Below are 23,693 nucleotides of genomic sequence, written 5' to 3'. Positions count from 1 at the left end.
ATACAATACTACAGCTAAACTCACAAACGGTCAGGCAGTGTAGAGGTCAGACAGCATTTGCACCGTATACATTCATATTTACAGTTTTGTCATCTACACTTAAGACGTCATGCATGTTTTTTTTCATTCACACATATAAACACATCTGGTCCTTTCACTGCCTGTGTGTTGGCAGCACAAGCTGAGGGAAGCTGTCCACCAGCTTCAAACAACTGTGACATTTGGAAGGAGCCCCTGTGGTTCTCCAGCCATTTGATCCTGGTTGCATTTGGCCAGAATCCTCAGGTTTGGCACTGAGCTCGGGTCATGCCTGGCGCTGAAAGAGAGAAGGGGAGAAAAAGAGTAAGAGGGAGTGAGCAGAGGAGAGTGTTGCTGGTGAAACTTATTGGAGTTTTCAGAAAGGCAGTGTTTTTATAAACCCAACTTGCTGATTCTCTAATGCAGGAAAGAAAAGCGGTGTTTCATAAGAGGCATAACCTTTCATACAGGAAACCTGTGTATGACACGCTCTACTAAACACATGTTGAAGACTCAGGTCTGTGACTTTAGTTCTATCACACACATCACTGCTAAACCACAGAATTACATAGAATTACACAAGATTACATGAATGCTCTTGCACGCTTTGTTGTCTCCATTTCCTTAATTACCTCCCTTAACTCAGACCAGTCAGAGAGTCTAGGTCACATACATGCTGTTTAAATGTCAATAACATAAACAAAAGTCACGTTTTTGTGGAAATGCATGTTTTATATGGAGGAGGGTCTTAAAAGCAGGTCAGATAAGGTACAGATTGACCCGTTCGAAATGCCTGCCAACATGGGTGTAACCAGTGTCATAGAGGGTATGTGTAAGAACCATCCTTGTCACTTTCTTATAGTCTCCCTCCTTCTTTGTGGCACATTTGTTGTCTGCACTGTGTTTAGCATGCAGACTGAGTGGCAGCGGTACAGAATGTCTGTATATGTACAGTATGTGCTCGGCCACTTGAGTACATGTGAAGAAGAGGAAAAGGTGATTGGATGGATAATAAGAGCTGTTGTTGAACTGAACAAAGGAGGAGAGATGAGAGAGGTGTAGATACCCCCAGGAGAGCCCAGCCTCGGCAGGCTGAGTGAAAATGATGAGCCATATGCTCCTGCATGTCCTCCCTGCTACCATGGAGATAGAGGGGAGAGGGAGTGGTGTGTTTGTAGAACAAGCAACATAAAAGAAACAATAGAGTGAAATAGAAATTGAGAGAAACAGAGATGTCTAGTAAAGGTTTTTTTTCTGTAATTGGCCAGTGAACTAACCCTAATGATATTGAAAATAATTTCTGTCCTTCTGTCAATAATAACAATGCCATTATTTTGGGTTTTTACATCTACATAGAGATTAAAGGACTTGTGGCTTCAAGCAGTGATTGCGATGGTTGATTCCAGTTTAACAGATTTCACAAAGTGTGGTTTCCTTTGTCAGATAAGGACTAATTTATGACTTCATTAGAGCCATTACACGTGTGAGTGGGTTTCTGTTCCTTACTGGTGAATGGCTGCTTGGCCATGTGTGAAAGCTGACTGTACTAGTTAAAAAGTCCACTCATCCCTTCTTTTCAGCTAACCTCACCCACTGTTCTCTCGCCATCGCCCTCTGCCTCTGCCGCTCTCCTCCTCATGATTGTTTGAGGGCTGAATTATTGATGGCTTGAGCAGAGCTAAATGAGAAATCAGAGCAGAGCTCAGTAGTAGTTGCTTAGCTGATGGCTGAAGGAACTATAGGTATGGTGCAGCAGACTAGTCCCATGGGCCTATGGGAGGCAGGATTATCTGTGTGTTTTATAGGTGTGTGTTTGTGTGCACTGTGTCATGTAAACACACTGTCTGCTGAGGCTTAATAAAAACCTGCTTGCACCGCAGCAGTATTCATATTTTGCTGCATGTAATTAGGTCACTGCGTGTTTCCGTTTTTCTGTATTCTTCATTGTATTACGACCCTGAAACATATGTTCTCCAAGTGAGCAAATAATTATCAGGAATGTTGTAGAAAAGAACATGACACACACTGTGGTAGCGTCAGCTGTTCATTGCTTTGGCATGTGAAATGACTGCAGCTCATCTCAGTATTGAGTTTATCTTTTAAAAAACTATGACAGATGTAGGTCACAATAGCCATAGCCCCTCTATGACCCTAAATATGAGCAAGTAGGTTAAGAAAACAAAATAATGGTTGTATTAATACACCTGATACAGGCTGATATGATGTTTTAATGATCCTCTAGTGGTTTCTGCTGGCCTCAGTCATCTTCATGGATGCTCACTCACAGGCAAATATACCTACTTTATCAGACGTTACATGGGTCTTTGTATATGTGTAAGGTTTTCAAAAACGGATGAGCCTTTTTGCCTATGGTGTCCTGAAAGACATTTGAGGGGGAGTGTTTCCACAGTTCAGCAGAAATGTATTGAATGTATTGAGTAGATGCCGCTATCAGAGCAGAATGAGCGACGTAAGTTGATTTTCTGTGATTAACTCCCATGTTTTATGGCAGTTTTTTGTCGTCCAAAGCTCTTAAATATCAGTCAGAGAACAAAGAAATGTTAACACGTAATATAAAATTATGTAATATGATTCATCTCATCATAAAAACCATGAACAAAAACAGAAAGTGCTGACTAGTAACACTCCCAACATAGAATCTTCAAATATTGAAGTACATCAGTATTGCAAATAATATTGCAATCATCCATGTGACTTTGAAATTTTCCATTTCAGCTGTTTCAAAGAGAGAGTAGATTTTTGCAGTGTTTTTTGTGAAATTGTTGTATTTTTAGCCAACAACAGGCCAAAATGATTGTGGCCTGAAAGGACTTTTCTTTTTTGCCTTACTTGACAGTGGCACTTCTGCTTTATCCACCCTGTTTCTTAGTTCCCTTTCCTGCCAAATGGCACGGGTAGGTCAGAAAGACATGTTGGTCTTACTGCCCTAAATTCCACATCGACATCAGAGCGTATACGTGAAATGGATATATTTGAAATGAATGTGGGATTTGAAAGTGTATCAGCCAACAGCACCATTCTTTTACAGATGTGATTGGTTTAAGTTGAGTCCCAGATGGATTCAAGTCAAATTGTCAGAAATTATACACATTTGGCAGGGCCTCGTTGCCATCCTGTTGTGAGAAATCAGCCTCTGCTGTTCCTAAGCATGCAACTGTCTCTGGAGCAAGTCCCCTTTGTATGAAACATGAGATGATGCGTTGTTAATTGTGTCACTATAAACAATTGAATTTCTGCAGTTGAAAGTACATGAAATCTGACTGCTCCTATTGCTTGAGTTTTATGAGTTATGTTTTGTTTTATCATTATATGTGTCCTTAGCTGCTCTTCCAGTGTGAGTACAGTTCTGACATGAGGATATTAAATTATGATCTGCAAACAAGACATGGCTTTAGACATAATACTTTATAATGGTCATTTGGCCTTACAATCCCTTGCAGTTTTACCCAAATGCAGTACACTTCCCTGAGATGCAGCGACGTGGATTGCATTACATGCACTGACATGCATTGAAAGAGGAGAGTAACAGGGATTGATAGAAATAGGACCCATTAAGGGTAAAAGCAACTAGAGAAGTCCAGAGAATAGAAAGTGGGAGGAGAGAGAAATGGAGAGGAGGAGGAAGTGGGCAAACTGAGAGCGTACAGCAGCATTACATCATTCCTGACCTCATTAGGGCTTTTCTCTCTCTCTCTCCCACCACCACCGCCACCCCCCCCACCCCACCCCCCCACTCCTCACTGCTACTCTCTCTAGCTCTCCCATATATCCTGTATGCTTGTCTGCTGCTTAGAGTGATCTGCAGTGGCTAGTGTTTTTCAAACAGGATCTTCAAAGGTTGAGGAGCAAAAGGTTTACACAAATTGCCGGGTACCTTAGATAACCTCTCTCTGAGGCATTGTTGGCATCCTTTTTATCTTTAGAAGTATTAACATACCTAACAGATACATGTCATCATCTCCAACATTGAAGTAAAACATTGATACAGAGCTGGTGTGCTGTTTTCCTGCTGTACAGTAAGTCACGACCAGTTGTCAGTGATTCCAGGTGTGCTGCACTCTGGTGGCCAATTACAGCCATTGCAACTTATTTACTTTCAGTCCCTTAGGGCTCTCATTGGCACTATGATGTTGATGTTAACCTTCATTGTTTTGTCATTTAGTCAGCGCAGTAATGCTTTAATAATTGCTGATTTTTGTTATATTAAAGTTATAATATTTTGGCAGGGTGGTGTTCATCGACTCTGATACTTTATTAAGTATTTCGTGTTTAGTTGTGTTTTTAGTGGGTTTGGTGTTGTGTTTGACTCCATTATTTAGTAAGATGTGTCTTTTTTTGTCCACTACTGTATGTCAGAGAGGAGAAATACACAGGAGACAGGGCCAGTGTCTTAAACCAAAACAAAAAAAAACAGTTAAAGAGATTCATCTTTCATAGTTCTTTCAAATCTTAAGTTCCGCAAGTGAAACCAGATCCCAGCATGGCCTTGTCTTTGTTTAAGATAGTTGTGTGAAAAGCCAAACAAAAACTGTCCAGATAGTCCAAAGCCCAGCTGTATATGATTGTAGCCTTGGGCTGTATTGGGCAGACTCGGTACAGCTGTTTACAGTAGGGGGGCAGAGAGCAGTTCAAACTCTGGCACTGACCACACTCCTGCCACCTCCTGCTGCTCTTTCATGTTATTCAGCAGAAGACAGTGTCAGTTAGCCATACATTTACTTTTTAGGTAGCCATATACTTTTAAGCATATACTTAATAATGCCATATTAATATGACATCTGAAAACATCTATGTGTGTGAAAGCAAGGAGTAGTATGTGAGTCTGATAAGCCAAGTAAAAGTGAAGTGTGGCCTAGATTTGATGTAAAGTGGTCCATTTTATCCCGGGGTTACTGCTGTATTATAAACAAGGCCAAGCCTGCTGTTCTCATCTCCCAGATAAAGACTCCTCATGCAAGTGTTGTTGTGTTTACACACCAAGTTTGTTCACAGTAAATGTGCATACATGGTACATGTGTGTTTGTGTTTGTGTGTCTGCAGGTGAAGCAGCAATTGGTTTTCTAAATGGAAGTCTTAAGTGGTTCATCTGTTTCTTGTTCTCACACTTTTCCCTCTTTGTCCCTGTGCTCTCCAGTCGTCAGAGCTGGATGACATCCTGAATGACCTGCAGAATGCCCAGTCGCAGCTCTTCTGCGAGCCGCGGCCCGTTTCGTTGCCCAGTCCCATGGACAAACAGAATATCATCAATGACATCCTGCAGATGTCCGAGACCAATCCTTCCCTGGCAGCACAGCAGCAACACAGGAGTATCGGGCCTGGCATGGGCCCAACTAGTGAGTACCACAGTTAATTGAAAAAAGAAGTGCACCGCAGGGTTTCCAACTTACACTTTCCTGAGTGAAAGATGTCTGTTAAGAGCAAAACAATAGACTACACAATTTTAAAACTACCTCTTGTTTAAGATAATCGAGATTTGTCTTTACAGTGATCTCAAAATACTCTTCAATCATGAGGTCATTTGGTTTGATGGTAATCACAACTGACATGCACATTACGCCAAAATAAATGTGTGCGAATTTTCACTTTTACACACAATTGCCACTCTAAATTTGTACCTATGGAACTATAATTCTTTTATTTTACTGACTTTTAAAGTTTTGGGCATTTGGCTAAAATCTATTTATCTATCTCCAGACTTCGGCAGTGTCCGACCAGGCCAGCCAGGCAGGGGTCTGCCTGTGAGGAGCGTGTCTCTAGACATGAATGTGTCACCCCAGCAGCCCTCATTACAATACCCCATGAGGGCCACAAGCCCATACACACTTATGCAGCAGCAACAGCAGCAAGGCATGGTGGGAAGTCACAGTATGATGGCTAACCAGGCCAGCATGGTCAGCACAGGTGGGTGTGACAGCCATGCTTTTGTGGTGCCAGTTTCACAGGGTTATTGTCTGAATGTGTGTGCTGCTCCCTTTGTTGCTTGGTGTGCCCAGATAAAGACATGAACCATGGTTCAGGTGCCTGGTCAAACAATGAAGTATGCTCTGATCTAGTTGTGTAGATTAAATAAAAAATGACCAGCCCACAGTGAGACATACAGTGTCCTGGACACAGTTAGATTTTTACGTAATGAATGGACTTCCTACACAAATTGTCCTTAGGCATCTGTTGGAAAACATACAGTAACTTTATGAATATAAAAATGATGAACATGATTGTACACACAAACATTCATGACAAACTTAAAGGAAACAGCTGAGAAAGAGGAAACTTTTTTCCCAGCAATTTTTGCACTTTGAGTAGTGTGGCTATTAGAGTAGGCATCAAACTAAAATCATTAGGTTGTAATTAAGAATTGAATTAATTTAAATTATTATCATGGTTGTTTAATGGTCTTTTTCTATTTTGGGCTCACTATCATACATAATTTCCATCCACAATGGAAAAGCCTGTGGAGGAAGCATATTACATACTTTTGCATGATTGTGTTAACACTTACTGCCAGTTTACAAAATTCTGTTGACGACCCCTGCCCCCCCTATGTGTGTGTGTCTCTCTGTCTGTGGCATGTCATGTCATGGCACAGTGACTCACTTCCTGTGACAGGAAATAGATTGTCACCCACACTTCCCCACACCCCCACACCCCCTCACCCCCACCCCCCCGCCCACACACACAGCATAGATTGGCTTTTCCCCTTCTATTGCACCACTGCATCATGGGGACAGAGGGCATCCACTGAGGTCTGTCCCGGTGTGTTTCTCACTGTCACTTTCTTCTTATTCCTCCAGGACACATGGGTCCGGGTGGTCCACGGCCGAGCATGCAGCAGCAGGAGGGCTGGGTGGGCTCAGCTTCTGCCCCTCCTCTGGGAGCATCTGGCCCCGGGTCGCAAGGTGCCATGCAGGGCAGGATGGGTCCCAACAGTGCTCCAATGAGGCCCAACAGCCAGCCAGGGCCCAGGCAGCTGCTCCAGTCCCCAATGATGGCCACTGGTGAGAGGGTTACTTAGAATATCAAAGTCAGAAATTAGAAGACAAAGTGTGTGTATACACCGTAGATTTCAGATGACCCAACATAATAAAGCCACTCTAACTCTAGCCTGACTCCATATAACAAGTACAGATGAAAACACTTACATTCATGGATTAAGCTGTAGTAAAGAAGTTCCAAATAACCACACAAATAGTCCATCTAAATTAAACATATGGTGAGGCTCAAAGGAAAAGACCTCAACTCACCCATATACAGTAATCTGCTTTTAGAGTTTTAAAGGGTGCCATCTAGTGGCAAGCTGCAGTATAGTATACAACACATTCATAGACATTTTCATGATTTAACGAGGAACCTGTGTCCTGCTTGTTCCTGGCTTCAAGAGAATATGCTCTCCTGTTTTTTTTTCAATATATTACTGAAAATTGCTGAAGTGACCATGCACTGCAGTCTACCTTTTTGTATTAAGTTGTTTTGTCCACCTCTCCCATTTAGCCCAACCTGACATGGAGAGTATGGTCGGCCACCATTTCTCACAGCAGCAGGCTCCACCCAACCAGACAGCCCCCTGGCCGGACAGCATGATGCCTATAGACCAGACAGCTTTTGTAAACCAGAATAGGTAAGCTGCCCTTACTTGCATATGGGTTATAATTAACAGGAGGACCACCCCACACTCAAGACTATCTGGGTTTAAGCTACTATGCCAGTATCCTTTCACAAGACACTTGAGTATCTACTATCTGTGCGGACAGGGCAAGAGGAAGATGATTTTCTTGTAAAAGGACCTTTTGTCTACCTTTCAGTTTCTCAATCTTTTTATATCTGTCCTCTTTTCTCTCTCTATTATCATAGTAATTTCATTGCTCCACATCTCGGCTGATTTTTATACTGGACAAAGTTTCCTCATTGAGAAAATTAATCAACTATTTTCTAGTCCTTCATCTGCATCATCTGCTATTTTTCACATTGGTCTCCTCTCTGCCCAGGCCACTGCACTCAGCACCCCAAGATGACTTGCTGTGTAGTACGGGCCACAGTTCGGGTGAAGGCAGTGCAGTAGATGAAGGGGCCCTGATGTCCCAGCTGTACACCGCACTAAAAGATTTTGACGGCTTGGAGGAGATTGATCGTGCCCTCGGCATCCCTGCTCTGATAGAACAGGTGAGCTCCATCCTTTCTATGTCATCACATCCATTGGTGTTGATTTTAAGTGACTTTCTTTATTATCTTTTGTGGTTTTACATTGTTTTTTGATTTGTTTCAGACCCAGACACTGGAGCAGGACCAGTTCCCCCAGGACCCCTCCATGATGTTGGAGCAGAAGCCCCCCATATACACCCAGCAATTTGGTCCCCCCCCATCCCACATGGCCCAAAGGGGCTACCCTGGTGCGCCCATGCAAGAGCCAGGCTTCCATCCCATGTCTGGCCAGATGGGCCCAAGGCAGGGTTACCCCATGATGAGGATGCAGGCCCGACCCGGACTCAGGCCCGCCAGCGTCCCCAACCAGCCCAACACACTACGGCTGCAGCTCCAGCACCGGCTACAGTCACAGCAGGTACACACACATCTACACTGACATGACACTGCTGGAGGTGATTCTGTCCATTGATTGTTCACTCTTTCTGACGCAACCACACTGTTTGATCAGTAGCTGTGTGATTGTACGTGCAGATGGAAGTTGTGTAATTATCCTTGAGGTTGACATTTTGGCAGGTCTTCTATGCACAGGAGAAAAAGCTGGGACATTTAGGTCTACCTGCCACCTGCTGGTCTCTCAAGGAATTTAGTCGAATGATAGATCTCAATGTTATCAGGACTGTTAATTCATCTGTAATATTATTCCAATCCACATATCTCATGTAGGATACTTATTTTATTGATAACAATTTGTGTGTAATCCTTTACTATGACTTATATACTAAAGAATAATTTGCAAGAATTAAGGATTTTAAAGAAATTGCATTACAACTCACAAGATGGTGATTGTTTTAACCGCTTACTCCGTCTCTTCCTATCAGAACCGTCAGCCAATGATGACTCAGATGAGTAGTGTGTCAAATGTGAACCTACCTCTTAGAGCCAGTGCTCCAAACCAGGTATGTCATCGCTGCCAGCAGCACAACAACCTGCATACACATGTTGTTATGACTGTTGATGCTATTTTAGTTTGTTGATGCAATAAATTTAAGGCTTGAATTTAAGTGTTCCTTGTACTTATAGATTCATAAGTAAACAAACTTGATATACATCTATAATACATTCCTCTCTCCTCTTCTTTCTACCAGGGGACCATCAATGCTCAGATGTTGGCGCAGCGTCAGCGGGAGTTGCTGAGTAATCACCTGAGACAGAGGCAGCAGCAGCAGCAGCAGGTCCAGCAGGTCCAACAGCAAAGGAGCATGGCCATGAGGGCCCAGGGCCTCAACCTGCCTCCCAACATGGCCACTGGAGGCATGAGTAACCCCCGGATCCCCCAGGCCAACCCCCAGCAGTTCCCCTACCCGCCCAGCTACGGTACCAGTACAGGCCTGGCCTCGCCACCTCCCCCTACCAGCCCCTTCTCCTCCCCTCTCTCCCCCAGCCTGCCCTCTCTCCCCCCCAACCCCCAGCTCCACCTGCATGGCACCTCCTCCTCCTCCTCCTCCTCCTCCTCACAGATGATGATGGGAAACACAAACATGATGGGCGGACAGTACGGGGCAGTACTCAGCCCCCAAATGCAGCACAGTGCCTTTCAGTTTCCCAACTCAGGTACTGCTCCCACACCCCCAGCCTACCACACACTTCACCCTACAACCCGTGTGTGTGTGCGCGCCATTGTGTCTGTGTTGATGTGACTCTAGTTGCACAGCATCACGCTTTTTAGTAACTGCAATCATCTAATTTTTATTGTTATACACTGATGACTGCATTAATCAGCTGCCATTGAATAGTTAAAATCATACTGGCTATTTTAATCTTCAATTTTACCGCATAATATACAGTATGAGTTCAGTATGTGTTGATCATGTTTTTGCATTGCCCAAAATGGTGTCCTGGCAATACACACTTTCTCCACCAGAGGGCATCAAGAGCGCAACAATCAAAGCTTAATACATTTTTTGACACCTGACTCTTAAGATTGTGACCAGGCAGAGCAATAATCAAGGCTGTGTCTGTCAATCTGACAGCATGGTGTGTAATCCGGGCATAATCTGATAATCTAGTATAATACTGATTTGTGTAATGACATGTTTGATTTATCCTTCACTTCTTAATCTGATCCTGGCCCCTGGGTTCGTACAGAGCTATTACCTCCACTCAATCCTACCTCTCTCTTTCCCTTCTCTCCTCAGCCACCTCCTTATTCCCTTACTTCCTAGTTCCTTGCCTGTTCACTGCTTACATGCATGTAATAATATCAATGGCTTGCAAGTAATTCTGAATGCAGACTAGAATGGACAATTTTGGGTCACACTAGTCATCACGCTTGTTCAGTTGCTCATTTTCTGCTGTTGTCTGTTAAAATGTTTGTCTTTATGTGGCATGTTTGTGTAAATTACAAGGAATGCTGACATTACTACTCAGTAAAATGGTCTAGGTTTGTGCAGGCTCAGTCTGGTTGACCTGTTCCGATGCATCCACCACAGGTATGAGCCAACAGGCAGACGGAGGCTTTGGAGGTCCCAGCACACCACAGAGCCCCCTGCTTTCTCCTCGCATGGCCCACACCCAGTCCCCAATGATGCAGCAGGGCCAAGGAAACGCTGCTTTCCAGGGCTCCCCTGACATGAACGGCTGGCCACAGGGCAACATGGGAGGGAACAGGTAACATGGCTGTAAATTGCTGTAACCAGTTCATCATAAGATCGTGATACTTAATGCATCAGGTGCATTGGTGGTCCAAAAACTTAATTGAAAACGTACTTTCTTCTGTCCTTTTGCTTTGGATCATGTTGTGCATATTGGAAAATTGAAACTATAAATAATGAATAATAATTGTGTACCTTCAAAGTGAATCTTACCTGAACATGTACTCTTCTTTGTATTCCTCAATTAAATGTTTTTGGCTTTTCTCCCTCCCCTTTCCCCAGTATGTTCTCACAGCAACAGGCATCACCCCAGTTCACCCAGCAGAATAACAGCAACATGTACAACGGCAATGGCATGAACCTCAACAATGTCTCCATGGCCACCAACATGGCAACCAGCAGCATGAGCAGCATGGGCCAGATGGCCGGACAGATGAGTGTCACGTCCATGGCCTCAGGGCCCTCACCCGGCCTGCCCTCCATGGGGCAAGAACAGGTAAATACCAGTCCAACCCAGACACATGAACTCTTCTTTTGGTACTGGAAGGAGCAAGAATTACCCAAAATTTAGCTTCAGAGAAATGCCTAGTGCTGTTTTCAAGTGTTTCACAGCTGTGTATCATTAAACATGTTCCAAACAAACTAGAGCGGACCAGTAATGTCACAGTGGGAGCCCCTTCACATTAGCCTCTTGTAGGACTTCAGATTTATAAGTCAGACTCTTTCAGAGTTTAAGCCTTAGAGGTTAACAAAATGGGTCCCCATAATCACGGGACCAAGAAAAACTAAAAGGTTCGTCTTTCCTTGTTCATGGCTGCTTATGTACACGTTTGTCTTATCGTAAGACCCTAAGTGTTTGGGTACACTCATTGAACAGCCATGCTAGTGAATAATTTACTCCATAGTTTACTTAACTCCTCTAGCCAGAGTTGTAGTACTTGACTTGAACTTAGAGGACAATGATGTAATTAGCAGCGGGCACTTTAGAGCCAGACCATTTAGACTATATAGACATTACTGTATCATGTTCAAAGGCTGGCATGTCTGGACTGTGGACTCATTTGCTTGCTCTGTTAACATGGACAGAGTGACGTCTTATAGCTAATGCTGTGTTCACATGGATTCACGCAGACGGATGACTGCAAACTGGATATCATTTTAGTGGACAAGAGCAGGAAGGTAAAATTAGATGAGGCTGGCAGAGAATACCAGCAATGTTAACGGTAGATGGTATTGCCGTCAAAAGTTAAAATATTTTAACTTTTTGCCGTCCCGTCAACGTCGCTCCCTCACACAAGGAGAAAAAATAGACAATCACGTATTCTGCGCTCTTGCAGAATAGGATGCACCCATATGCACTTCTGTTTTTGTTGTTGTTATCATCTCTTTTTCAGACAAACATAAACAAGGGATACACCAAGTGCAATTTTGGAGGGAATTAAACATTAATTTTAAGTTTGCATTAGAATATTAAGAGAAAGCTGCATTTTATAGCTAGATGTCTTACTAGTATAATTACATAAAATGGTAGACACAAAATAATTTTATTTAACAGGACTATATTTTTACTCCATTCTTTTGTAAACAATATGACATCACCACAGCAACATATCACCATGCGTTTTTCGTTTTGCTGTCCTGCCACTCCGTCAGACTTGTTTGTTTGTTTTTCCCGTGTCGTGCAGAAGGTGAATCCATGTGAACACAGCATTACATCTGTCAAACCAACACAGTCTCTATACACACAATTGGCAAGATATTAATCAATCAATGAGTGATGTCTTGACAGTTTTTTTTTCATATCTGCACCCCAATCCTGGTCATTATTATTAATTTAATGTCAGCCAAGTTAATCTTTGTTCCTTTGTCTCACTGGTTTTGTTAGCTTGGTATGTGGAATGCACTGTTGTTGTCCATGATGCTTTTAAGCCCAATAAAGGGTCATAAATATTTAACCAAGGTGCTTCTGTTTGATTGTCTGCACTTCAGACTGTTGTAACATACCAGTATATCTGTCACTTGATTTATTCTCCTTCCAGGATTATAGAAATATATTGGCACTTAGATTATTTCAATTATTTACCGTTTGGCCATTAGTGCAGACTTACACGATTTACTGACTTGTTTTAAGTTTGATGGTGTGTTCTAAGATGGTTTTTAATTGTTTATAGTCTTTTGCAAAAGTGGCTGATTTACTCCAGACAAGTTCAAGTTCTACAAGTTCAGGTTAACCAATCACTTGTGCTGTTGAGTTGTGTATTTATGAAAATGTGTTGTGTCTTTGCAGAAATACTGTTGACCCTTATGGAGTTCTTAACCTGAACCTCAGTGATCAGCTGGTGCAAGGAGCACGTCGGCCCTTTAAAAATTGTACAAACATGTAACCAACCGAAAGCCCCTTGAACCAGCCAGGCCGTGCCCTGACCCCGTCTCCCCAGCCCAAGTTTGCCGTCTGTCCTGGCAGGGCCTCTTCGGCAGCCCTGGAGGAGCCCGGCCCCGAACAGACACAGGAGTGTGAAGAGGGCTGGGGAAGGATCGTGGATCTCTGTCCAACATGCCTAACCCTCCTGGAGGAGAGCCTCGCAATGAGCCAGTCTGTCTGCCTGTCCAGCTGCATTCACCGTAGTGTGACTTACTGTAGGCCTCCTGGTGGGGGACACTGACTTAAGGGGGCAGCAGTGGGTGGGATCCCTCGTTCTGATGAATGTATTCCTCTCAGTGGACAGCGGCCATTTACAATCTCATCTCAAAAATTACGTACACTGATTTTTCTTTTGTCCTACCTTTTTCTCACACATTTGTGACATTTCCACATAGTTCCAAAATGGCAGCAAAGACTCCAAGTTATGTTCAGAATTATGGACGGAGCTCAAATACTTAGCCGGTTTTGCCTTTTTGCTGTTCTTTATTTTATTATTATTATTATTATTATTTTAGTTTGTTTTTTTCCTTGTTGTGAGAATTAAGATGTAGAATGAAGATATGGTTGAAAAAACTGATCTTGAAAAACACTGCAGAAGAATGGTTTGAGTGGAATGGTGATTTGTATGATTAGACTAATTTAGTCAAGAGGTTTATATAGTGTATTAAATTAAGTTTTATTTTTCTGTATAGATTCATTTTAATTATTGTAGATTATTCTTTATCCTAGTAGCAAGAAGAAAAATATTTCTAAAAGTGTGACAAAGGCACTTTTTTATATAATTTTAACAGTAATGGTTGTATTCTTTCTGAGAAGATTCTTCTATTAACCTGAATAATGGATTATACTTTGGTCCTGTAGTTTCAGAAGAAGATGTCAAAATCGAATATGGTTTAAAAGGAATTACAGAGATTGTACATACCAATAAGTAAGACATTTTCTTTCCTATTTATTTTATTCCGTAGGGTTTTTGTTCCCCCTGTCTGGTCACAACTGTCTCTTGAAACAGAGCAGGTTTTTTTTTTTTTTCCTTTTGTTCTTTTTTTCTATTTTTGTTTTGTTTTTGGGAAGTGGAGTAGGAGCCTTCACGTTCTGATGTTCTGGTACGATGCAGACAGGGGTGAGGGTGGGAGGTAGGGAAGGGTTGTAAGGGGGTGTGCTGTGTATACAGTGTACAGATTATCGCTTGCTTCTCTGCCTTTAGCATAGAACATCACAAAAAAAAAAGAAGAAAAAAAACAACAGGACAAATTCAACACAGCCATACAATAACTCAAAAAAATAACAGAAGTGTGCTTTCTATGTTGTCTGGAGTGAAAAATGCTTCATACAAGCTGCTAGGTGCAAACTGTTCTGGTGTGATGTAAACAAGCAATAACGATTACTTGAGAATCTCTTGGGGGTTTTTTGTGTTTTTGTTTTTGTAATTTTTGTACAGTTTCCTGAATAAAAGGACACATTTTTGCTCCACGTTTGGATGCAGTATTAAACACAGTTTTTTATTGCAGTTTGTACCAAGAAAGTCTACATCCACACACAGCGTTCCTATTAGATTATGCAGCATTGGCTGAGGACTGGAGAGGGAAGTAGAAGGTGATCATGGGCTCTGGTCCCCCCTGTTGACACGCGCCCTCTCTGCCTCCAGCCACTCTTCTATAGCAGAGGTCAGAGTTAAGACTGCACGGTTCACGAGACCTGCTCTGACAGACACTTAGCCATATTTTATGACCTCAGGCAGTTGGTTCAACTATAAAGTGTTCAGTGATGACATGCTGTTCTTGTGCCCCAGTAGGGGTTCGGTTTGACCTTCACAAGAACAAAAGCAAGTCATCTTCTCTAACCTCAAAAGTACATTTTCCTCAAAAAAACAAAACTTTTTATATCAACTATTTTAACCCAGGACAGACTTGGAGCAAGCCAAATAATCCTCACCTTTCAATTGGATTTCTGAATTCCACAAGTTTTTATTTTCATAGTGAGAGACGACCTGTTGGTTAGCATGCTTTGAGGCCCATAATAAACAAGTAATTTATGATGATGTCACTTAACAGGGTCTAATATAGATGTTGCAGCATAAAACAGGAAGAGAATCATTCTGAATGTATTGTCATTAAGGCCTAAAGATGTGACTGATGGTGTTCCTTGTCAACATGTTGACAACATGGTGTACAGTTGCACCGTGCTCTTCTCAGTGTTTACATAGGAAGTTGCCCATTGTTGCTTCTTTTTTTTTTTTTTTTTTAAATTAAGTTCCTGTAATAATAAATTTGAAGCAGCGGCAAGTCAACTTTGGGACAAAGAAACTGCATTAATGGTTGTCATCATTGCAGATGTCCTGCAGTTGTTTTGCTGTAGGCCTACTAACAGATCACACTTTTTTGATAAATGCTGTTTTGATTGTAAAATACAGTCGTGCAGAGCAAGCCTTTTTGAGCCATTTTAAAGAATTATTCACAGCCCTTTGCAAATTTCCAAAGATTGTCAAGATTTTGAAAAGACTTAAAAGCCATGTGGTAGCAATGCATTTTTTTAGCATTTATAATGAGGACAGGTGCAAATAAATGATTTTGCCCCTTACAAATATCCAGGCTTTGGACCCACAAAACAAAAATATTTTTTCTCTTTAACTTATGGTTTTGAAGAACTTTAAATGCCCTTTTGTATTGTCTGCCAATTTCTTAGAGCTAAGATGCAACCTTGAAATGCTAAAAACCCTAGCATAATGCCTTAGATTTCGTCCGTTCTCGTTATTGTACATTACACCGCTGTCTGTATAAATTTGTATAATGAATTGTGTACAATATTGAATGGGTGCAGCATTGTTCAACTCTCCTCAGATGCTGGAGACTTGGTCACAGTTGAACTGTCCCTCATCATTGCTCTCTGTTCTGTGTTGGGTTGAAGACTTTATTATTTCATTCCCCCCCTCACTGTTTGTATGGAAAATATGATACATAGGGATATTGAAGCAATATGTAATATACTATATGGACTTTCTGAAGAAAGCTTGTTGTGTTCTCCTGAGATTTTTTTCTGCATTGTTCACAGGAATCACACTGTACACCCGCATCAACCTTTGTACCCCTAGTGTGTGTGAGCGTTTTATGCAAAATTAGATATACAAGAGAAGTTAAAACCACAGTTATGCAAGTTGTGAACTAATATGGCTTCGCTGATGCTATTTGCCTTGTAAATAAAGAATTCTGTTATTGCAATACTTAATTGAGTGACTTTTATTTCATGTGATTGGAAGTGAAGGAGAATGAGGTTTGAACTGAGGCCTCCTTAAAGGCCTCCATGTCTCTTTATATTTTATTTCATAATCAAAACGATAGAAAATGATAATGTTGTCAGTGGAAACGTTTTAATGAATTTGCCATATTAATATCTGTGAATTCCAGCGAGATGCCCTGTTCGCAAAAATACGAAATACCTTAATATGAATTTTAAAGTAAATCATTTAAAAGAGGAATTTATCATTTTAAGATAGTAATAACGTCCTATAAATAGCGTGAAAAATACTATTTATGCTTATTTTCGTTCATATTAACAGTATGTTTTAATTGTAAGGGACTGCAGATGAAAATTAGCTTGAAGCTAAATCTGGTACAGTGCATATAAAATACAGTACAGTATAGAAATGGGAATATAATTTAAATTAAGCGTTTAAAAAGCATTCATTTATATTAAATGCACGATGTATAATATTCAGTATGGATCGCACTAAAATATGAATAAGTATTGGTTTCAGTTTTATTCATTTTCTCAATGAGGTTTTGAGCAGTTACTGTATTTTAACCATTGTTTCCACTCTTCCTAATTCACCACATCCAAGTCATAACAAATATCTATACTCCACTGGGGGTCCCTGAGATAAAATCTTATCAAGTGTGTGTGTGTGTGTGTGTGTGTGTTGGGGTAGGGGTCTTCATATGGAAATGTTTTGGATCCTCTCTCTATCGGCCTCATTGTAGCGGAGAAAGCATGACTGGTGTGTGGAGAAGTTAACAGGGTGGGTTGTCGCTGAGAAGATGTATTCCTCTGAAAAGCATTGAGATGCATGAGGCTGAGCTGACCAATAGGAAGAAGCTTCTGAGAAGCATCTTCAGCAGACCTGACTGTGTACAGTGAAGTTGCCCTCAGATGACCACAGACACGCAGAGAAAGGTTCCTGCAGCACACATCCACTGAAGTTTAGACCTGCCGGGTTTGTAGGCCTATACCTGCAGAATTTGGAGTTGTTGTATTTGATTTAAAACTGACGCTTGTGGACATGACAGAGACAACTTTACTGTGAAACATCTCGAATTTATTTAACAAGGTAAGCTTCTTTTCCCAGCTGATGAAAAATCACTGGAGTGACCCATTGCATAGAAAACTGTGTTGGCTACGAGTTGATTATGGCTCAGTCGTTCTTATAATTATATACCTATATTGTTCTTGGTTTAATTACTGGGCTGTAGAATTGAGATGGGGTATGTTTATTTCTTTTTCATTAACCTACTGTTAAATTCTATATTATTGCTATATTTTTCTTGGGAATGATAATTTCCTTTGAGCCTATTGCTCCAACAATTTCTCCTGCTGATGCCTTTTTGGGATGATTGCGGTAATTGCAAAGTCTATAAAAAGCTTCATTAATGTTGACCTCTGCTCTGGTCGACTGTTCTTTAATTAGTGTCATGACCCTGATTTGTATCTCTATCTACTAGCTGATTGGTAAACGGTTCCTAAAAAGCACACCATGTACCGGACAGTCATTTAAAAGGCGCTGCGTGTCTGGTGTGTGTCCTCTCAGCTGGAAATATTGCAAAATCGGCTGTCTAATGTAATTGCGGATCGTAGACGTCGTCGTGGAATAGCTTTGTTCAATATTTGCCCAATATTTATTTCATCTGCAGCATTTTTTTAGGTGGGCTTTTAAATTTAAAATGCAAATGTTGGATATTTTTAACTCATGATAAGTTAAAAAAAAAAAGAAACAATGTATTCATGAAATGATAAATAACATTTCTTGGAACCTTAATAATTAGTTTACAATCCATTGTTCTGTTTATTGTATTCTATATATCAACTTCTGATAGCTGCTCCATGTATTGAAATGGTTATCCAATTAAAATGACTTGATCTGTTAAAGTGAGATCACACAAGTTGAAATACTAAAGAAGGCTTTCTCGATTTAAAATAATTCATTCAGGTGTGGTCAACCTCTTTTAATGTCATGTTTCCTTTTTTAGATCTCTTGCATTAAACTTTTATAACTACCCCCCACTTCCTCTCCCACCCTCTCTTCTGTCTCTGAAGGATACTCAACCAACTCCATTAGAACCTTTGCTTGTCCTCCGAGCCTCATGTCGCTGTCCCTGTCCAGCATCCCTGTAGTGCTGAAGGACAAGAGCTACCAAGCCGGCATGCTGAAGGGCAGTCCTGCCCGAGGCTTCTACCCTGCCCCTCTCCCCGGCCCCCATCACTACATGGACTTCTTCCCGCGGACGCACAGCCTCCTCCACCCTCTCAAATCCCTCGGTCGTCTGGTGTCGGACACTCAGGCTTCCCTGCAGCTCAGCCTGCACGGCGGAACCCCTCCGTTCCTCGGCCAGGGCGGCCACCAAGCCTCGGTCCTGCACGAACACATGTTGGGCGCCTCCGGCTTCCCCTACCTGAGCCAGATGTTGCCCGGACACCCTCTATACTCCAAACCTGAGGAGCTGGCTGCCGTGGTGACGGAGCACGCCGCCGGTCCGCTGTCTTCGGACTTCAGCAGTCCGTCCAGTGAAAGGTCCTCCTGTGCATCTTCTTCATCCACCTCGCCGCCCAAGCAGACTTTATTTCGCTCCCAGGGTGCAGACGTGTCGCCAGAAAAAACGCGCACATCTTATAACTTCAGCGAGGATGATTTGTTCATGGTGCTGTACGGTTACTCCAGCAGCCAGGAGGGCAGCGTGGGTCACGCTATATCAGGAGTGGCCCTGCCCGAAAACCAAGGTAAGAACTCTGCTTTCATGATGATTAGATATTTAGATGCTCATTTTGTTTCATATAATAATTGCACCCTTTAAACTGAGACCTATTTTGGATTTATTTGTATCATATAAGCATCAATAAAAATATCCAGAACGTCCAAAAATCACATGAACATTACCTCAATAATCTCTCCCCCAAGAAATGTAGAATACACATGAAATATTTTGCAATTTTCTTACGTGGTTTATTTCTTCTCAGTGTCTGACAGTCATATCCTCCCACTGGACAAAGAAGCTCTTGAACTTCCAGAAGGTATGAAAACACAACTTTCTTTTCATATAGATTACCTTTAGTTCTGTTTTTGATATCATCATGGGACGACTGAAGCTTGACTCTGTTTTGATTCTGTGTTTTTTAGGGTTAACCCTCCTCCGGGCAACTTGGGGAAACGTCTCCCATTGTGGGGTTTTCACAGACAAAAGCAGCATTCCTAAAGCGACGCGCTTCGGACCTTTCCAAGGAAAACTGGTCAATACCAGCGAGATTAAAACATACGACGATAACACTCTGATGTGGGAGGTAATGTGTTGAATTTTATTGTAAAGTCCTGTTCCTGGTCCTGTCTATCTAGGAATAATTCCTTACCCTAATCTACATCCCATAATCACACTCTCGTTCCTCCCTCAGGTGTTTGAGAATGGCCGGTTGAGTCATTTCGTGGATGGCAGAGGAGGATCAGGGAACTGGATGTCCTTGGTAAAGTGTGCTCGTTTCCCAGAGGAACAGAACCTGATTGCTGTGCAGGTCCAGGGTCAGATCTTCTACGAGGCCTGCAAGGAGATCAGGCCAGGCCAGGAGCTGCTTGTGTGGTATGGAGACTGCTACATGCAGTTCCTCGGCATCCCACTCACCCTGAAAGACCCCAGAGAGGACACCGACGTGATTCCTCCCACTGAAGGTCGGAATCTAACCTTCTGTTGATTAAACTCTTGCTTTAATCAACTCCTGCTACCACCATACTAAATATATGTTTTCCCTCTATTTTCCTCAGACACCGGTGAGGGGTTCAAGTGTGACCGATGCGGGAAAGTGTTTGCATACAAATACTACAGAGACAAACATTTGAAATACACACGCTGCGTGGACCAGGGCGACAGGAAGTTCCCCTGTCACCTCTGCAACAGATCCTTCGAGAAGAGAGACAGATTAAGGATCCACATCTTACACGTTCACGAGAAACACAGGCCTCACAAGGTAATGAAACTGTGCGTGTGCATGTCTGTTGCCCACACTGCAGACCATTACATCAGCAGACCATTACAGGGTCGATGGGTGCATGTAAAAGTTTGCGTGGTGCTGAAAGAACAGCTCCCTACAGCATCACTCAGAACAGGATGCTTCACTTTTTTATTAGGCCTCGTAAAAAGACAAATTACTGTGAGCATATAGCCTAAAGCATCACAACGAAACAATATCAACCAAATTAGATATTTAAAAAAACACAAATTCATGAAAAAAATGATTATTATACATGCAACTCATATTTTTTTACCATTTTAAAGAAAATGCATCAGTCTTAAATGTATACGTGCTTACTGAAAAAGTGTGAATCAATTTAGGTTAGTTTATCTTTCAGAATATCTTTGTAAAAATGATGGCAAATTTAAATTTAAATACTTTTTTGTCTGATTTGCAGTGCTCGGTGTGTGGAAAGAGTTTTTCCCAGTCGTCCAGCCTTAACAAACACATGCGTGTGCACTCCGGAGAACGTCCATACAAGTGTGTTTACTGCAATAAGGTGAGAAGATTTTTCCTCTTTTGCATAACAATGCCACTGTAGCACAGAAATCAGAAGCACTACCCGCCGGTTTAATCTATAAAATGTATAGTATTATAATTGTATGTAGCCTGTACCCTTCTCATGATTTTGTCATTTTAAAACACTTCAAGTCATCAAAAAATCACGTTAAATGTGAATTTAAGATTGGGAAAAAAAAACAGAAGAGATGCAGAAGAATTATATTAGTAATTATTGAAGTGTCAGAGGCTTTTATCTTCTAATGAGTGTATCTTTTTTAGTTTCCTTTCTGATTCTTTAAGTACAGGACCTGCAGGCCTTCTCTGCTCCTCCTCCTCCTCCTCCTCCTCCTCCTCCTCACCACTCTTCCTTCACGCGTCTTTTAAACCAGCAGCTTTGGATCCATTTAGGGCTTCCTCGTTTCATGGTGCATTTGGCTCGAGCCCCTCATTATTGTTTCTGCGGACGGGCACGCTCCGCTGAGACACTTACATGCTAATTATCGCCAGATGTACACCCACCCTTTTGTCTGCCGAGGTTATACTTTTAATTTACGGTCCTGGAATGAGGAGAAGTTTTTTTTTGTTCTTTGTTCTCGATATCCTCCCCTTTTTATGCACCCAGAGAGGGTTTTGTTAACGTAATCCCCCTTTTCTCCTTGTCCGGACAATTTAAGTAATACGCCACGAGACTAGCGGTTTGCAGCCATTTTTTAAAGGGTTGAAGACGGTGAAAATGGGAATAAGAAAACGAAAAATAGACAATTTTAAGCAATAACCTACTTGTTACATTATCATTAAACGGTGACAACACAATTGCTAAAAGTGACATTTTACAAAGCCAACATTTTACTTAGCCTAATTAAACAGAGATAGAAATACAGGTGTGCATGCTAGCTAGCTAATCACCAGCTTATCTATTTTATAAACTGCGGTTAAAATCCTTCACATGCTGTCCAAAGTGTTGCCAAAATATTGTTGCCAAAATTGTGAATTTAACACATAAAAAATATCCTTACTGAGTGTTTTTTTTTTGTCCTCCTCCAGGCCTTCACTGCCTCCAGCATTTTGCGCACACACATCCGCCAGCACTCCGGAGAGCGGCCCTTCAAGTGCAAGCACTGCGGGAAGGCCTTTGCCTCCCACGCCGCGCACGACAGCCACGTCCGGCGAACCCACGCCAGAGACAAGCCCTTCAACTGCGACCTGTGCGGAGCTTCCTTTCAAGAGGAACAGGGCCTGAAATACCACATGAAAAGTCATAAAAGTAAGAAGCTATTTCTTCAGCATAGATATATATACACACACACACATATATAGGCTATAGAATGTGCTAAAATGACTGCTTATGTAGCATATAGTATATACATAAATAATTTCTAATTGATTTTTGATTTATACATTGAAGTTGATTATGGTGTTGGTTTCTTCATATTCAGTTTCGCAGGAAACGTTTTGTATTGTGTCTGTTTAAATATGGAAATATGTATATTGTAAGTTGCAAACAGAAATGTCTCGTTGTTCCCACTTTGAAAACTGGTTATTTACTGGTCTGTTTTCTCTCCCTGCAGAAAGGGAACTCTTGGACAGCGCAGTTCTTCCGTCTTCTCCAGAGAATGAAGCATTGGAGGACTCCGCGTTTCCAGTGAAGGACAATCCAAAAAATCAGAAAAACGCCGGACAAAACTTCCCTTACACCGGGTTAACAGCTTTAAACCCAGAATATCGGCCCTGGAACTAATGGTCTATTATCTAAATTATGGAGTAAAACCTGACAAAGATCCTGTGAAATGTTTTAGAGGATTTTAGACGATACAAATACCACGAGAAGACAGGAACATTGTGGTGATACCATGAGAAATAAATAAATGAGATGAAATAAGAAAAGAAAAAAAGATTTTGTTGTACAGGCATATTTAAAGAGGTACATGATAATTTAAATTGTCAGGCAAAAATGTGTCTAAATCTATTTATATGTTTTGTGTTGTTTTGTGGCTTAAAGCTTTCACTCTGCAATGTTTTTGTGTACCCAGTGTGATAACATAACAATAGCAGCGATTATTATTATTATTATTATTATTATTATTATTATTATTATTATTATTATTATTATTATTATTATTACGTTGGGTTTTCTTGCATCATTAACGCTTGAAAAGCAAAGCTATTTCTATTCATTGTAGATTTGAGTCTATTTGTGTAAAAAAGAAATCTTATACTCTCTCTTAATTTATAATGTCTGATAATATTTTTACTGTGATGTAAGACCTCAAAAGCAAATCGAAAGTGTCCTCGTTTGTTCATTATGAGCTTTTTCATGGATAACAAATAAAAAGTCAGCGCATGAAAACAAGGCTATGGCTGTTGGTTGTGGTTTATGTGCGTATTAAGCAGGTCTTCCATTTTAAAAAAAAATGTTTAAAATTAATTATGTAAAAGCAAAAACTATACAATAGGCTTGGGGCTGCATGAGTTTATTTTTGATAACGTTTACAAAATGTTTGAGTGACACACTGATGCTTTTGGTTAGAAATGTGACAACTATGGCATCATTTTAAATGGAAAAGGCAACAAAAGTTTGAGATTTTATTTATCTCACCAGTTTAAATAAACTAGTTAATATAATTCCATCTATTATGATCCAAAAGTGGCATTATAGTGTCCATCAGTGCAGTTAAAAA

The 23,693-nt window shown here is 41.3% G+C and overlaps 2 protein-coding genes across 5 annotated transcripts in view; both read left to right on the top strand.

The window, feature by feature from the left end:
* The window catches only part of ncoa2 (nuclear receptor coactivator 2), a 62,479-nt gene extending 46,011 nt beyond the window's left edge, over nucleotides 1–16,468 (top strand). For 3 of the 4 annotated variants that reach the window (XM_067578893.1, XM_067578891.1, XM_067578892.1), the window contains exons 11-21: nucleotides 5,174–5,372; nucleotides 5,734–5,940; nucleotides 6,831–7,034; nucleotides 7,528–7,654; nucleotides 8,022–8,196; nucleotides 8,300–8,593; nucleotides 9,057–9,134; nucleotides 9,324–9,789; nucleotides 10,668–10,845; nucleotides 11,112–11,325; nucleotides 13,117–16,468. In XM_067578893.1, coding sequence (XP_067434994.1) covers nucleotides 5,174–5,372; nucleotides 5,734–5,940; nucleotides 6,831–7,034; nucleotides 7,528–7,654; nucleotides 8,022–8,196; nucleotides 8,300–8,593; nucleotides 9,057–9,134; nucleotides 9,324–9,789; nucleotides 10,668–10,845; nucleotides 11,112–11,325; nucleotides 13,117–13,128 — 2,154 coding nt within the window. In that variant the 3' untranslated portion in view covers nucleotides 13,129–16,468. The remainder of the gene's footprint in view (nucleotides 1–5,173; nucleotides 5,373–5,733; nucleotides 5,941–6,830; nucleotides 7,035–7,527; nucleotides 7,655–8,021; nucleotides 8,197–8,299; nucleotides 8,594–9,056; nucleotides 9,135–9,323; nucleotides 9,790–10,667; nucleotides 10,846–11,111; nucleotides 11,326–13,116) is intronic. The other variant, XM_067578894.1, reaches the window with a different exon arrangement.
* A 2,114-nt stretch (nucleotides 16,469–18,582) lies between these two features.
* prdm14 (PR domain containing 14) lies at nucleotides 18,583–23,346 on the top strand. Its single transcript, XM_067577956.1, has 8 exons — nucleotides 18,583–19,236; nucleotides 19,474–19,527; nucleotides 19,634–19,794; nucleotides 19,903–20,173; nucleotides 20,267–20,469; nucleotides 20,912–21,013; nucleotides 22,060–22,279; nucleotides 22,584–23,346. The coding sequence occupies exons 1-8, from the start codon at nucleotides 18,603–18,605 to the stop codon at nucleotides 22,751–22,753; spliced, it is 1,815 nt and encodes a 604-aa protein (XP_067434057.1). The 5' UTR covers nucleotides 18,583–18,602; the 3' UTR covers nucleotides 22,754–23,346.
* The last annotated feature ends 347 nt before the right edge of the window (nucleotides 23,347–23,693 follow it).

The sequence above is a fragment of the Thunnus thynnus genome, chromosome 21 (assembly GCF_963924715.1).
Source record: "Thunnus thynnus chromosome 21, fThuThy2.1, whole genome shotgun sequence".
Lineage (NCBI taxonomy): Eukaryota > Metazoa > Chordata > Actinopteri > Scombriformes > Scombridae > Thunnus > Thunnus thynnus.
The sequence above is the reverse complement of the archived record's forward strand: the minus strand, read 5'-3'. Positions and strand labels throughout refer to the sequence as shown.

What these genes read in the sequence shown, in the direction of transcription:
- prdm14 (XM_067577956.1), top strand. Translation starts at nt 18,603, where the DNA reads ATGTCGCTGTCCCTGTCCAGCATCCCTGTAGTGCTGAAGGACAAGAGC. An exon ending in CGTGATTCCTCCCACTGAAG is followed by an intron (nt 20,174 to 20,266) that starts GTCGGAATCTAA and finishes TATTTTCCTCAG; the next exon opens with ACACCGGTGAGGGGTTCAAG. An exon ending in CCACATGAAAAGTCATAAAA is followed by an intron (nt 22,280 to 22,583) that starts GTAAGAAGCTAT and finishes CTCTCCCTGCAG; the next exon opens with AAAGGGAACTCTTGGACAGC.